Source organism: Triticum urartu, chromosome 2A (assembly GCF_056163025.1).
Source record: "Triticum urartu cultivar PI428250 chromosome 2A, HENAU_Tu73, whole genome shotgun sequence".
Taxonomy (NCBI): domain Eukaryota; kingdom Viridiplantae; phylum Streptophyta; class Magnoliopsida; order Poales; family Poaceae; genus Triticum; species Triticum urartu.
The window spans coordinates 7,457,693-7,472,203 of NC_141874.1; the positions used below are offsets into that span (position 1 = coordinate 7,457,693).

General features: G+C 47.3%; 1 protein-coding gene across 2 annotated transcripts; it reads right to left on the minus strand.

Annotated features, from left to right (window-relative positions):
• Positions 1 to 428: 428 nt before the first annotated feature.
• Positions 429 to 3,813, minus strand: LOC125540569 (cytochrome P450 85A1). Of its 2 annotated transcripts, XM_048704180.2 has the most exons (8): positions 3,470 to 3,810; positions 2,451 to 2,775; positions 1,598 to 1,999; positions 1,417 to 1,503; positions 1,263 to 1,341; positions 1,062 to 1,168; positions 859 to 983; positions 429 to 754 (listed from the first exon to the last, which is right to left on the minus strand). In XM_048704180.2, exons 1-8 carry the CDS (start codon positions 3,670 to 3,672, stop codon positions 667 to 669), a joined length of 1,416 nt encoding a protein of 471 aa, XP_048560137.2. In that variant the 5' UTR covers positions 3,673 to 3,810; the 3' UTR covers positions 429 to 666. The 2 variants fall into 2 exon arrangements, with proteins under 2 accessions (XP_048560137.2, XP_087398814.1); XM_087542688.1 differs by having other exon boundaries at positions 859 to 1,168; positions 3,470 to 3,813.
• Positions 3,814 to 14,511: the final 10,698 nt, after the last annotated feature.

A 14,511-nucleotide genomic window follows, 5' to 3' on the forward strand; every position in this document is an offset into this window, starting at 1 on the left:
CAGCTCGTCCCAATCTTGATACTGACATGTAAAAATTATCAATCTTGGTACCAATCTGCTTCCAATACCCTAATTGTGGTACTTCTGCGCAATTTACTTCTCACGACCACATTCGCTTGTCCCGCATGTGTTTAGGAAGACGGCGCCCCATGACGGTACGCCTCGTTGTAGTGATGGTATGGTGAAGAGAGAGCATGCTCTCTTGTCAGTGACCATGACTACGCCAACGGAGCAGAGCAACTCCCTCCGCAAAAGGACAACGCCTCCCTGATGAGTTCAAAAATTGTATCCGAGACTCTACTTCCTTCATTTTACTGCATATTTCTTCTTTACACTCATATTGTTAATTAGCATCCATTTTATCTATCTATCATTTGACATGCAACTCTGCTGCATGTGTGGTTCGACAAGAAAAAGAGAGCTGAAGCTATCCACATCATACGCCTTTGTCCATTTCGGAATTGGTAGACCAAAATAACACAGGAGCATCTTGTTGCCTTTTACCCCGGCTACCTAGTGAACCTGTAACATCTATACTATCGCAATGTTCCTATGTTTTTACAGGCATCAAAGATCTAATCTAATCATCCGCGCAGAATCACGCTCTCATCGATCTTTGTCTTTGTCATATCTATCTTAACTCTGCAAAATGTTTGTTGGAAGAGTTCAGTAATCTTGAACTCGGATATGCAGCCCGTTGGGAGCTTCCACCCGGGGGAATTTCAAGATTGTGTTCTTGCCTTCTTCCTCCCATCTGCAACATCAAACCAAATGCAAGCATCTGTTGTTAGTAAAAAATAACGCTGGAGCTGCCCTTAGCAATCGGATCAACGTGGATTAATGAGAGGTTGAACATACCTGTATTGGGTCACGAAATAGTGGAGGAAAGTCGTGATCTCCACCGTTCCCACCTCCTTCCCGGGGCACATCCGGCCGCCCCCTCCGAACAACATGAAGTGCGGGTGCGATTCCATGTTCTTCTCCTGAACATTTTTAGTAGGCAAAAAAAGGTTAGAACTTCCTCTGCTGTGGTAATTAATATTTTCCGCTCTTCTACTTACCAGCCATCTCCACGGATTGAAGGTCATCGGGTCAGGATACATGAACGGATCATAGTTTATCTCCCTTGTGTAAACATAGATTCTCCAGCCTTTTGGAATGACATACCCTGGAAAAAATTGATAGTACACCACATTAGAACAGACCTATTATTTTTCCTAGAAAATGCTTTAGTGGCATTGTAATTTCCAACCATAACTCACCATTCATTTCTATATCCTGGGTAGTTCTCCTCAGCAGTCCATTCACAACTGTGGCTAATCTTAGCGTCTCAAAAATGACCTGCATACAGGTGTCCATAAGTACATACTATACTACTACTCTGACTTCATCTTTTGTGTCCGATCTCCTACTTACAGCTCGAGTGAAGGCCATGGACTTGAAATCATCGTAGCTGATGGCTTCCTCCGGAGATTTTCCCTTCCTGATATCAAGATGCTCTCTCTGCATTCAAAAGTGTCAAGACCATCAATAAACTCTAGAAGTACATGATCTTTACCATGGAACCAAAATTGATTTGCAGAGTATGTGTACATACCCTAAGTTCTTCGAGGGCCCGCGGATGTTCCGATAGGTACTTGACGGCCATCATCGAAGTGGTCGACATGGTTTCGTATCCGGAGTAGATGAGGGCGATGAGCAAGTCAATGATCTGCTCATCGCTAATCTTTTCCCTGGTGCCGTCATCACCGCTTCTCAAGAGAGCATCCAGCATGTCATCGTGAGCATCACCAGAGGATCGCCGTTCCGCGATCATCTGCTCTAGAATGGACACGAGCTTCTTCCTTGCCTGAAAACCTTGGTAGTAACTGGTCCCTGGGAGGTTGATGGGCAAGGAGATTGTGCCGAGGACAAGGGTGTACAGCTCCGTCTTGAGGGCGTCGGAGAGCGGGCCGGCGGTGATGCCGGCGATCTGCCTGAGTGCGGATAGCAAGGCCATCTGAAAGGGAAAGCCAGTTAGATAGAGTATGATATGAGGACATAAGATTCTGGGATCTGCTGTTGCCATGCCCATGCAAGATGTACTCTGTTTTTGCAAGGAAGATAATACTCTGCTATGAAACTCTGCAACAACCACTTTGGAATGTGTAGAATGATGCTGTCACTAAAACAAGGCTATTTTTATCACTGATACATCTGGCGTCCACCAAGCTAGTATTTGCAAAACAGTTAACAAGCGAAATGTATTTGAACAAAAAATTCTCAGTAGCATTAACGGATGCAAAATATTTTCAGAGCAGAGCAGTGAGTGAACTAATCTGTGGGGGGCAGAGAAATAACATGGAGGCAGTTGCTGGCATTAACGTACTCCGACATTCCACCCAACTGTGTCAACTTTTTTTCTTGGGAAAAAACTGTCGCTAGATGTACAGGTGGCCTGTGTGCTATACCTCCTTGGTCTTGGCCTGGACGTCGACGACACTGCCTGCCCATCCATGGAGGTGGTCGCGCATGAAGGCGTCGATCTTGGGGAGGAGGCTGGTACGGAGCGCGGCGGGCCGGACGAGGCCGAGCATGGCGCCGCGCATGACGCGGTGCAGCGGGCCGTGGACGGCGGCGATGTTGTTGCGGCCGAGGATGTCGAGCATGGACTGCGGGTAGCCGGGGACCAGGCCGCCGGCCTCGCCCTGCAGCAGCATGCGGCGGTTGAGCTCCGGGTCCATGCACACCACCGTGGGGCACCCCAGGATGTGCGTCCGGAACAGCCTCCCGTACCTGCAGCAGAGCACACTGATGTTAATTCCTCGTTTCGAAGAAAGATTATGCTATATAGTAGATTATGCTTCTTAATAACAAGCAAGCAAACAGTGTCATCATGCAATGAGCGTGTGATTAGATTAGATTAGATTAGATTGAGCAATGTTAATTGTTCTAGTTGGTAGAAAAAGTTGAAAGCGGAGGGACATAATTTACAAATGTTAGGCACTTTGGGAGCTGGAGCAGTGATGAGCGTGTGTTATTATGTGAGCTTTTGGGGGACAAGCAGCTAAAATGATGCTCCTCCTCCTTTACACAGCCGGAAAGTTGCTGCCAAACCGGCACGTTTCAGGCGTTGATAGATTCGCGTGAGTGAGTTACACTTGTTATTCTCGTAAAGACAGACGTACTAGTACTACTACTAGTAGTAAAAAATCTTGTGAAAATAGAGGGGTTATCAATTATTGGACCGAAAGCTGGCTACGCCGGCGGCAACATTCATCTCAACCCGGCAACAGCAACCGGCATCCATCTCCGGTTGAGTTCCCCACAACCAACCAGCGTAGTACTGCGTACTCCCCAACAAAATCCACCGAATCCCGGCGAAGCGACATGTCCAGAAGACACTAGCTAGCTAGCTAGCTTGTCAATCCGAGCAAGAAGACGCAGGCAAGAATGCATAACCATATCATCGACCAGAAGGACTACGTACCTGAGGCTCCTGTGCTTCATGAAGCTCGGGCCCTGCTTGAGGAACTCGGTGGTCTCCCCGAAGAGCGGCCACCCCATTGTGCCCGGCGGCAAGCGGCCCTCCTTCCTCCGGCCGTACCTGACCTCGTTCCAGCGCAGCAGCAGGCTGCTCGCCAGCACCACGCCGACGAAAACACCGACCAGCACCAAAAGGAGGAGCGCCATCCTCTTCTTCTTCTACCTCTCTCTGCCTCCTCTGGTTTCTTGGATGCTCTGTTTCGGTTGATGAGGCAGAGCGGTGTCTGTGTTGGCAACAAGTGTTGCTCTTGCTTGGTAGGCAGAGAGAGAGAGAGAGAGGAGGATGCCCTTTTATATAGGGAGGGGACGCTCCAGATTCCTCCTCTGCCTAATTATCTATCCATCCATCCCTTGGTAAAAATGGAGGACGTCCATTTCTTTTCCGACGAGGGTCCCCATTCCAAGGCGAGGTCTTGACCATGGAGGGAGGGAGGAGCGGATCGAGACGATGGTCAGATCATCAGATGGCATGACAACTGCACCAGAGAAAAATTGTACACAAGCCAACAAAAATAGAGATAGATGGAGATAGAGGTGGACAAGCTAGCAGAGCGGCGCAGAGAGAGACAGAGAGAGAGAGAGAGATGAGTAGGAGGAGGCCTGCGGCTAGGCTAGGGATAGTAGATAGGATAGGAGGCGCATGCTTGGTCTCGAAATCAGCGCCGTGCGTGTGCGTGTCGGTTTGCGGCCATCTGGTCAAAAGGTATCCATGTGTGCTTCTCTGGTTTCACGCATCTCAATGTCCACCCTCGACACGTCCGTATACGTCCGACCGATTTTTTTTGGGGTACTTCCTCCGGTCCTTTTTACTCTGCACATTAGAATTTTTTGAAATCAAACTTCAAAGTTTGACCATATTTATATGAAAAAATATTAACATTTGCCATGCTAAAGTTATATAATATGAAACTTTAAGTCATGACACATCTAGTGCTATTGATTTCAGGTTGTGAATGTTGACAACTTTTTCTGTAAAGTTGGTCAAACTTTACGAGGCTTGACTTCAGTCAAATCTTATATACGAACTAAAAAGGATCGGAGGAAGTACGTCCGGACCGAATTGACTGAACGAATTTTATTTGTTCGTGGAGGCGTCTGCACGAGTCCGCATTGTTACTATCATACACCAGAAAGATGGAGCTTTGGAGGAGTACACGCCGCCGACCCGTAGGGCTCCGACACCACTGGCCCATTTAAATTTCGCACCCAGGCCAATTTTCTTCCACTCCGTCCATGCTCCACCATTTGCATCCGCACACTCCTCGTCTACCGCCGTCGTTGTATCTCTCTGGCCGCTGCCCAGGCATTAACAATTGCCAGACGTCCACAGCCCCCACTCACACGCCTGCCTGCCTTGAACTATGACAACGCCCACCTTGGATCCGCCCATAACTAGGTATCCTTTGCCTCTTGTCGACGCCATCCATGGCGGACCCCCTGCCCAGCAGTTGTTCGGTCAAATGTCATTGAGCTTCTTTGTGGAACTTCTCGTTGTTTTCCTAGAGTAAACATGATGACGGGGTACTCGATGATAGATGATGGGTTATTTGTGCAATGCATGAAAGGTTAAATATGTGGACTTTGTAGGGATGAGCCAAGGGGCTCAATGTTTCACCAAATATGTGTGTGCTTCGTTTCTTGAGCAAAAGCACTTTGCACCCTAAAACCTGCACGTCATCCATGATTGCAATGTGAAGTCGCTAGCCCATCGGTGCTACACCATCTCGAACTATGTCATGAAGTTTTGCATTGTGTTTGCACGACTCGAGACAATGCGGACACCGGGCTCGACAACCATGGATATCGTAAGTTTTCCTTGTTGTTGCTCTACATGTTGATCAATTCATCGATTCACTCAATGTTGCAAAATGATAATCATCATGTTGTATAGTCCCAGACGTGATGCCGTGATGTACCACAAGACCGAGCTGGGTCATTTACGTTTATACATTGTTGGATGAAGTTCAAGGGACACGGTGCATTGTCACTCTCTTGGGGGTGTCGCAGGAAGTTCAGGTACCTCTCGTATGCGGTTTTCGGCATCGGTGGCAAAGCTCAAATCCTTTCTCGTGGCTCCCTCGGTTCTGGTAGGGGGCGATCTATCGACTTCCTATCGTTTACACGTGACTTTTGTGGCATCGTTCTTAGTTGTTTGCAAGCAGGATTGGCGCTCCACGGCCCGGAGCGAGAGAAGAGGGGGGTCTCTCCGCCGACATCTTGGTGTGTGCGGACCATCGAAGTCCGGTGATCTCTCATGAAGGTGTGGTCATTGTCTTGACCGCAACTTTGGATGCTTCTTATTAGGGTGTGGGCGTTCTTGTATTTATCCTTTATCCTTTGATCTACTTCGGTCGTATGGCTTTATATATAAAACGGGATGAAAGCCTTTTTCTGTAATATCTAATTACTAACCTAATACATACAGGGAACGGAAACAAATTTGCTTTGAGGCGGACATAAATTTTAGGTTTTTTTCTGATAGATTGTTAGATAATTTACTAAAAGAAGGCAAAAGCAATAAAACTATCTTGTGATTTTTTGTGTGCGGGAAACTATTATATGATATATGCTACTTACTACGGAGTAAATATTCACAATGTATGATACAGGAATAACGCTAAGGTGCAAATATCTTGACATGTCGTGGCAGTAAACTACGTGCTAAATAATCACCATCATAGAATTTGCTTACATCAAAGACTCCCAAAGGAAGTATCTGTTAGAATTTAATTATTTTTTATACTTCAAATATGCATTTTCTTTATACTTCAAATATGTATGGCTGAAATTCCACTTGATCAATGGAAGGCTAAGAATGAACGTTCCACTTGTCAACCTAAAAGAGCTGCATAAGATAAATTCACAACGAGCTAAAGAAAAAGGAAATATCCTTTAGAATTTAATTATTTCAAATATTTTTTATACTTCAAATATGCATTTTCTTTATACTTCAAATATGTATGGCCAAAGTCCTTGTTGATCAATGGACGGCTAAGAATGAACGTTCCTCTTGTCAACCTAAAGGAGCTCCATAAGAGAAACTCTAGCGAAAACAATGATTTATCCTGGATTGTGTATGTAGGTGATCATTCCTCGAAAATCAAAATACGAGCATTGTTGATCTTGATCGGAGATTTGCTTCTGAATAGTGGGTCGATGTTGATCCGATCAATGATGAGGATTTGAAAGGGAGTTGTTGCGTTGCATGGGTGCCATGTGCAAGATACATGCTTGTGTCCGCCTACTGATTGCTCGTGCACAGTGCTAGCCTGCTTAAAGAGATTTATGTTCAATGGTTTTGTGTATGTGTGTGTGGCCGGGGCAGTGTAGGTTAAAGTTAATTGCTCAAATAAAATTAGAGCGAGGGAGGCTGCCTTTGTGGTGTCAAACACATGGGGTGGTTTGCATTGGACCATTTTTACTCTATTGTTCCTGCCGGCCGGCACTTGGATCAAACAGTGGGCACATAATTAAAGGCGATCGAAGGCGTGTTTGTTGTTGTAAGAGAAATGAAAATAAAGAGGCGGATCAGTGGTAGTTTGCTGTAACGGATGGTCCTTCATCTCCCATGCATGCAAGTGATCATATGGGCTCTGTTTCGTGTCGTGAGGTTAATCATACTTGGATCTGTGATTTAACAAGCCAATAATGCACGGGACCGGCCCATATGATGTGCCTTTGCTTAGGGCATCTTTAACCTGGACCCTCAAATAACCAGCAAACGTCTGAATCAAACTGTCCGAACAAATTTTGTCATCCAACGCAAACACGTATTAGTATGTAGACATGCATGCGTCCGTTTTTCTGCAAACCAGTTGTAAACCGGGGGCTTTGCGAGAGTTCGTACCTCCGCTAGTTACACATCCGACAAGTGGTCTCACTCAAAACTCCTCTTGAGAGGAAGAGTACGACGTGTGGCACTGAAGTTGGCACGTCTCGTGTCCCATGTGGGCAATGGGCCAGCTGCCCGAAGCTTTACTTCCCGGAGCTCACTGCCGTTAAGCTCGTCGGACGTGGGGAAGAATAGGACGTGAAACACGGACGCTCCATGGCCAGCGAAGATTTGGACGAGGTTAAAGAAAATTATGTCCACTTTTATTTAATGAGTATGGAGAAATGAAATGAAATAGGCACGGTTTAAATGAAGATCCTTTTGACGGATGGATTATTGGACTGGACGATGGTACATGGATGGAGTCGCTGGCCAAAGGGCAAGAGGGGGTACCCGTTGCTGCCGGGTGCATGTGGGTGTGGCCGTGTGGGCAGCAACACAGGACGTCAATAAACCACGTTGGGGCCTACCGCATGCGGGGCTGGTTTCAGTGGCTAGATCTCCCCGCCTGCCCACTCGTGCGCCCTCTGTCCTCTGTCTCTGTGCCTCTCAAATTATTGACCCCCTTGAGTACTGTATGCTACGAGTGTGAATATACGGCTAGTAAATCTTGATATGATCGTCAGCTACAGGGTTGGTCTTATTCCAGTGCTACTACTAGTACCTCCTCTTTGTTTTTCCTTGGAGTAATGCTACACTACATATGTTTACATGATTTTTACAAACAGGTGGGTCGTGATTGCAGGTTAAGGAGGAGAAGGAGTCCACCCTCATAAAAATCAGGAGGGAATAGTTTGTTAGAAAGAAAAAAGCCTAGTCAGCGTGTAATTATGTGAAACTCTTTGTATGTTTAGCATTATTGTTTCCCTTGTTCCTGACCCTTAAAAGCTTTGAGCGGTCATGATATGCTGCTGCATGCTAGTGCAGATCATTTTCGGCATGATTGATTACTAATTACTCTCGATTTAACCTATGACGCGACTTTAAAAGTTTTTCTAGCGTAGTACATACGAAGACGTTCAGACATATGCACACACTCATCACTCTAAAGCACGCACACATTCTATCTTTATGAGTTGGCACATCATTATAAGATTGACGAATTCGTTACAGACATCTTCATAATCAACAAAAATATCTCTTCCACTGAACACGAATCACCGAAAGCCCTCAAATAAATTTAGAAAAATAGGATGGTTGGTTCCAGATGCGACTTAAAAAGCTGGTAGTACGTACAATGGATGAATCCTGTCGGACCGGTGGGTCAAACAGGTTGGCGAGATCTCAAGTTGATCGCTGGATTAATTGGTACGGTCGATACGGCACAGCGCCCTCAAACAAAAAAGAGAAAAAGGCCGGCGGGAGTGGCTACTGATCGTCGGTTGATTTCATGTCAGCCGTCGGATCAAGATCCAGCGTCCAAGCCATCATCTTCCATCTCGTTCTCTTTTTCCTCGCTCCATCTTTCCCCAGCCGCCACCACAGACCACCGGTCGGACCGCCGGCCCCCGCTGCCCACGGCAGGCGACGCTCTCGCGCCACCTCACCGCCCCGTCCTCTCCGGAACCACCCCCACCGCCATTCTTCCACCACCTCGACCATCTCTCTAAGCCCCCCACATCGAGTTTTTTCTCCTGCGAATCCCCACGTCACCACCCCCACCATCACCGTCCACCATCACCCCCACCCTAAAATCTAAGATAGATACTGAGGTAGCCTACTCAACGAGCTTCTTTCTTCCCTCTGGTTGTTTCTCCCTTGGACCAAAATCGACTGACCCAACTTTGAAAATTCAATCGACTGAAATCTAGCTGTTGCGAAGGTTGGCACGTACCATGTGTACGGTACGGAGCACAGTGTTGGAGGTCATCAGTGCGTGCATCCCGTCATCTGGCCATGCGTCCATCTGCCTGTGTTGACCCGAGAGTGATGTGCCGAATACATGGGGCCTGAGGATACGATGGCGACACACGTACGGACACACAGTTGTGCCCTACTACGTGGAGGGAGGGAGGGATCTCATTCGTGTCGCTCGTGCATCATCATCATGGTGGTGGCGATCGAGCGGGTACACGCAGGGGTGGCGGAGATGGCGACCCGCGCCTTTCGTGAAGCCGGAGAGCATGCATGCATGGAGAGTTGGGGACGACGCGCTCTACTATACTCTACAAGATGGTGTAGCTGTGTAGCTGTGTAGGTGGGACTCTTGGTGGGAGACTAGGAGCGAGCAGTTGCTGCTCTGGCCGGGCTGGCTCCGGCAGCGGCTGCGGCTGAGGAAGGTGTGGTGGTTGGGGACATTGAAGGCGGCATGCAAGGAGGAGATGCATGGATGGATGGATCGGCCGGCCTGGTTCGGTGCACGCGGCAATAGCACGTACGACTTCTAGTTCAAAGCGCAACAGAAGTCGAACAGAGCATGTACTCCTACATAGTGTGCGTGGCGCTGTACTGTTTGACATTTGCACCGGCTAGCTAGCAATAGCTCGGTGTGCTGTGCAGTGCAGGGCTGGGCCAAGGCACGCATGCCATGCATGGACCTGGCTATAGGTAGGCGACGTGATGGGCGTGGAGCAATGCATGGTCCATGCATGGGCGCTCATTACTGCGTCTATTCATTTCTGCAAGTGTGCGTGTGTGTGTGTGTGTGGCCCTCTCTTCCTTGCAGAGCAGACGGGTCGATCGGCGCAACGCAACGCAGGAAACTTCCTCCTTGCCGATCATCGAGATGGACGGACGGCGACGTGCGCGCGTACGCGTGCGGCACATTGAATGCCATCTGTTGCGCACAGGTAAGCAAAGCCAAGGACCCCCGTAGGCGTCGGCGTCGGCGTCGGCGTCGCCCGTGCGCGTGCGCGTGCAGATCCATATCCGCCCATGCATATCCAGCCGTGCTCGCCCAGATCCGGCCGGTGTTGCAAGGCACATGCGCACGCGTGCACACGAGCGGGGAATGTCTCTCGCTCTGTCTTCTTCGCGCCTACACTCTCTCCTCCACATGCTTGTTTTGCTTGCTCACATGCATGCTTGGCCAATGGCCATGCACTACCAAAAGCCGGCCATCCCATCTATGAGATCTACTTCTAACTTCGGCAAAAATCACTGTTCTGACCTGCGAACCAAACAATATCACAAATTGAACCGTTGGCGAATTTTTTTCACCTCGGCTGACCACCTGACGTTCAGCATGCATGGACCACCTTTTATGTAGCGCCGGACATCCAGGCATGCTACACGCCTGACCACCGCCGCATCCCGGACTATCTGAAAAATGCTATGTCAGTGTGTAACGCCTGAGAGCTAGGCGTTGCACCAGTGGCTGCACTATGTTTCACTACATCTTGAAGTGGCCACTAGTGCAACGCCTAGACTCAGTGTAGCGCCTAGCTCTCAGGCGTTACACACTGACTTAGCATTTTACAGGCAAACTGGGGTGTGACGCTGGCTAGGCGTGTAGCGCCTGAGAGGCAGACGCTGCACAGTGTAGTGTGGCGCATAGGCACCGCACGCTACACAAAAAGGGTCAACCGGGTGAAATGTTTTCGCCATCAGTTCATTTTGTGATATTGTTTTGTCCATCGGTCAAATTTATCGTTTTTGCCTCTAACTTCCGGGCTTCTTTGATTCGCAGGATTTTAAACACATATGGATAGAAAAAGTATAGGATTGAAGTGGCATGCCCACTTGGATCCTATAGAATTAGCAATGAGTGGTTGATGCCATAGGAAAAACAAAGGAATTGAAAAAAAGAGATTGAAGTGAATGTTAGATTTCCTGTGAAATGTAGTACGAAAGATTTCATAGAAAAAAATTATGAGATTCAATCCTGTGAATCAAAAAACCGGCGTAGGAAAAATTACTAAGGATTTCAATCCTTCAAAAATTCTATAGAATTCCTCTGAATAAAGGAGCCCTCTACCACTCGTTCGCTCTGGGGTGATTCCTGTGTGAAGGTAGTACACATTTCTGCTCGCTGCCTTTTCATATGCGTGCGTGCGTTGGATCTTTGTTTTTGGTTTTGGATGTACATGAAGAAGGTACTCCTACGTGTGGCTGGCCGGCCAATCAATCAGTCAAATCACAGTTGCACGAGCGCCACTCTCTTGTCATCTTCCCCGCGGCCCCACCCACCGGTGGATAGATACCTCTCCTTTTCCCTCTGCTCACTGATCTGCACATGTGTGTCTGTGGTGGATAGTTTTACAATGAAAGCGAGTAACAAATTAATTTCCGGTAGAACTAATACTGCCTCCGTTTCTAAATATTTGTTTTTTTAAAGACCTTAAATGATTACTACATATGGGTGTATATTGACATATATTAGAGTATAGATTCATTCATTTTACTTCGCATGTAGTCACTTGTTGAAATCTCTACAAAGACAAATATTTAGGAACGAATGGAGTATATACTAGTACTACTACTGCTCCAGCCACCCTAGCTAGTGCATCAATATCTTAACACCGTCTCGTGGTACTCCTCCTAATGCATGTCTAATTTTTTTGATATGAGTAGCTTGTAGGAGTATATATGTGTAGATGTCCTATCTCCAATACTAGTGATGAATGGATCATGTCATCTAGTAGTAGAGTCACAAGACAAGAGCGCTCTCTTCCTTTTGCAACGAAAGGAAGGACGATGTATAGTGCGTGTGCCGCTCGAGGTCTTCCGTGTAGAAATCTTCCATTGTCAAAAAGCCCGACTGTACTTTCTTGAAATGAGGAAAAGTTGTTGGCCTAATGCATGGAAATTTGTTTAACAATTCCGTTCGTGCAGCTATGGCACCATAAGGATTTTTGAACACATGCATGAGCAAAGCACTCGCAGAGCTAACCGCACGATGTTGAGAGGTGGCACGGAGAACAGTAATGCTACATCAACGGAAAGTTTCGGGGGGTTTACAGGGTGATTATTACTTGGCATGTTGTGATTGGGTCAAGGGGGGTGGACCCGTAAACGCACCGTCTTATTCCGGTGATGTACCATTTTCGCAGGGAGAAAATGGAAATGGACATCCCACTCGCCACATAGTACCAGCAACAACGACCAAAAAGCAAAGCTGTTCAAAGATCGATTGGCAGGGGGAAAGAACAAGTCCCTCCGTGTTCACAAAAATGATGTGCTGATAGATCAAAATTTGTCAGTTTATATTAGTGGTAGTAGCTAACCTTTTGAACGGATGGATGTATGGGTGGCATGCGTCATCGGTTAACTGTGCCACGCATAACGATCTTGTACATATGGAAGGTATGAGAAGGAGCGTACTCCTTCCTATCAAGGTCAAGGTTGGGGCGCCATTCCTATCAAAGTAGTACAGGTATTTCATCCTTAAATACCAAATAAACTGCAGATAAAGCAACATATCGAGGAGTATCCATCGATGCATTGATTTTGAAAGGTGGGAATGAAGCTTTCGATGACCAACACGCTGTTCATGTACTCATCTCCAGATTGGCCTCTCCCTCGTGTGACCAAGACACCATGTGTGACAACTGACAAATATGTCCGTCAATACTCAATAGGGTGCCTTTACTTATCGTACCCGTGGTGCATTGCATAAGTTATAACTTATTGATACAACACCCAGCCTAAAAAAATGATACTACACCCAGCCGTGGAATAATTCGGTGAATATTTAGTTTCGGTCCTAAGTCAAAATTCTTTAGTTTCGATCAGGTTTATGGGTGGGAAAATTATTAACATCGTTCATCAACAGAAAAATGATGTCAAACAAAATGCAATATAGAAGCGCACTGTGATGTGGCTTGGCTAAAGACCTGGTTTTTTTAATTATTTTTTAGAAAAGGAGGATGACCCCCGGCCTCTGCATCTGGGCGATGCATACGGCCACTTTATTATTATATGTATATGGATGCACTAATGTTGATTTGGTACGGGTCCCTAGTATGCCCACTGGCAGCAGTTTATTATGGGCCTGCGGCCTCCTGTTGGGTCTGCTGCATGGTGTGGCTCTGCCTGCTGCCGCCCGTGCGTGCGTGCGCGCGTGGGCGTGCGGGGCTCTGGCATGGCCGCACAGCCACAGTAGGACTGTAGGAGGCGATGCACATTTGACTCGTTGCTCAGCACGAGCGGCCGCCGGTCGGTGTCGGCCGTGCGCTCCCGGCCAAGATCTGGCGTTGGTGAGGGGCATAGATCCATCCATCCAATCTATGTTTTGATCGGCGGGAGGAAAGGCACAGGGCACGCCAATGAGCTGCGATTGTTTCCCAAGGGAGGAGAATGAATCTTCCTTGGCCGAGAAGATGCAGCTGGGCGTCCGTCGGAGCTGTGTGACCATCGGCAAGCTCAGGCGTGGCCGGATTATCCAAGAGGAATGGATCCGCCGAAACCTCCAACTATGGGGGTACAGCGGCCGAGCAGAGCACAGGAGCGCACCCAGCAGAGTACACGGTACAGACAGCCGCACGCTCGGCGGCCGGAGGATGGATCTTGTTTCCAACTAGTACGTACCACTAGCCTTTTGAGAGAGAGAGAGCGGGTGGTTCTTTCTTGGGTCACTTTCAACGCTCGCGTTGCTTTTCATAGTACGTACGTGTGCAGTGGATGTATTGGATTTTTGTTCTTGGTCTTGAGATGTGTTGTGCACATGCATGCAGGAAGGTACATGCTGCTGGCCGGCTGGCCAATCAATCAAATCAGGTTGCACGAGCGCCTCTCACTTGTCCTCTTCTTCTAGAATATAGACCCCTGTGTCTCCTTGGCCCCGCCCACCTTTCCTTTATTATCCTCTGCTTGGATAATACCTATCGACGTGAAAAGTACCCTGACCTCGAGCTCAAATGAGCTCGGATAAACAGTAAAATTAAAAAAGTTCTAAAGAAATTCAGTCAATTCTGATTTTTTTTCTGATAACTTTGGCAAATGTTCTAAGTGGTTGTAAATTTTCATTATGAGATTGCATTCGTGGAAGGCGTGTTAAAAAAAACACCAGTGCCCCAAAATACTTTTGAAAGTAGCATTTTAGAAGCATGAATTTTGTTTTACTGTCACACCTTCCAAGAATATGACCTCATGATGAAAATTTTGAACCACTTTGAACATTTGTCATTGTTTACCACAGAAAACATCGACAATTTTTTGATTTTTTTCATTTTTTTTTACGATTTTACTGTTTATCCAAGATCATTTGAGCTCAA

Excerpts from the sequence above, each read along its gene's own strand:
- LOC125540569 (XM_087542688.1), bottom strand. The coding sequence starts at position 3,672 with ATGGCGCTCCTCCTTTTGGTGCTGGTCGGTGTTTTCGTCGGCGTGGTG. Across the intron at positions 1,504-1,597 it reads GGGCCCTCGAAGAACTTAGG|AGAGAGCATCTTGATATCAG; the intron begins GTATGTACACAT and ends TTTTGAATGCAG. Across the intron at positions 755-858 it reads TATTTCGTGACCCAATACAG|ATGGGAGGAAGAAGGCAAGA; the intron begins GTATGTTCAACC and ends TTGATGTTGCAG.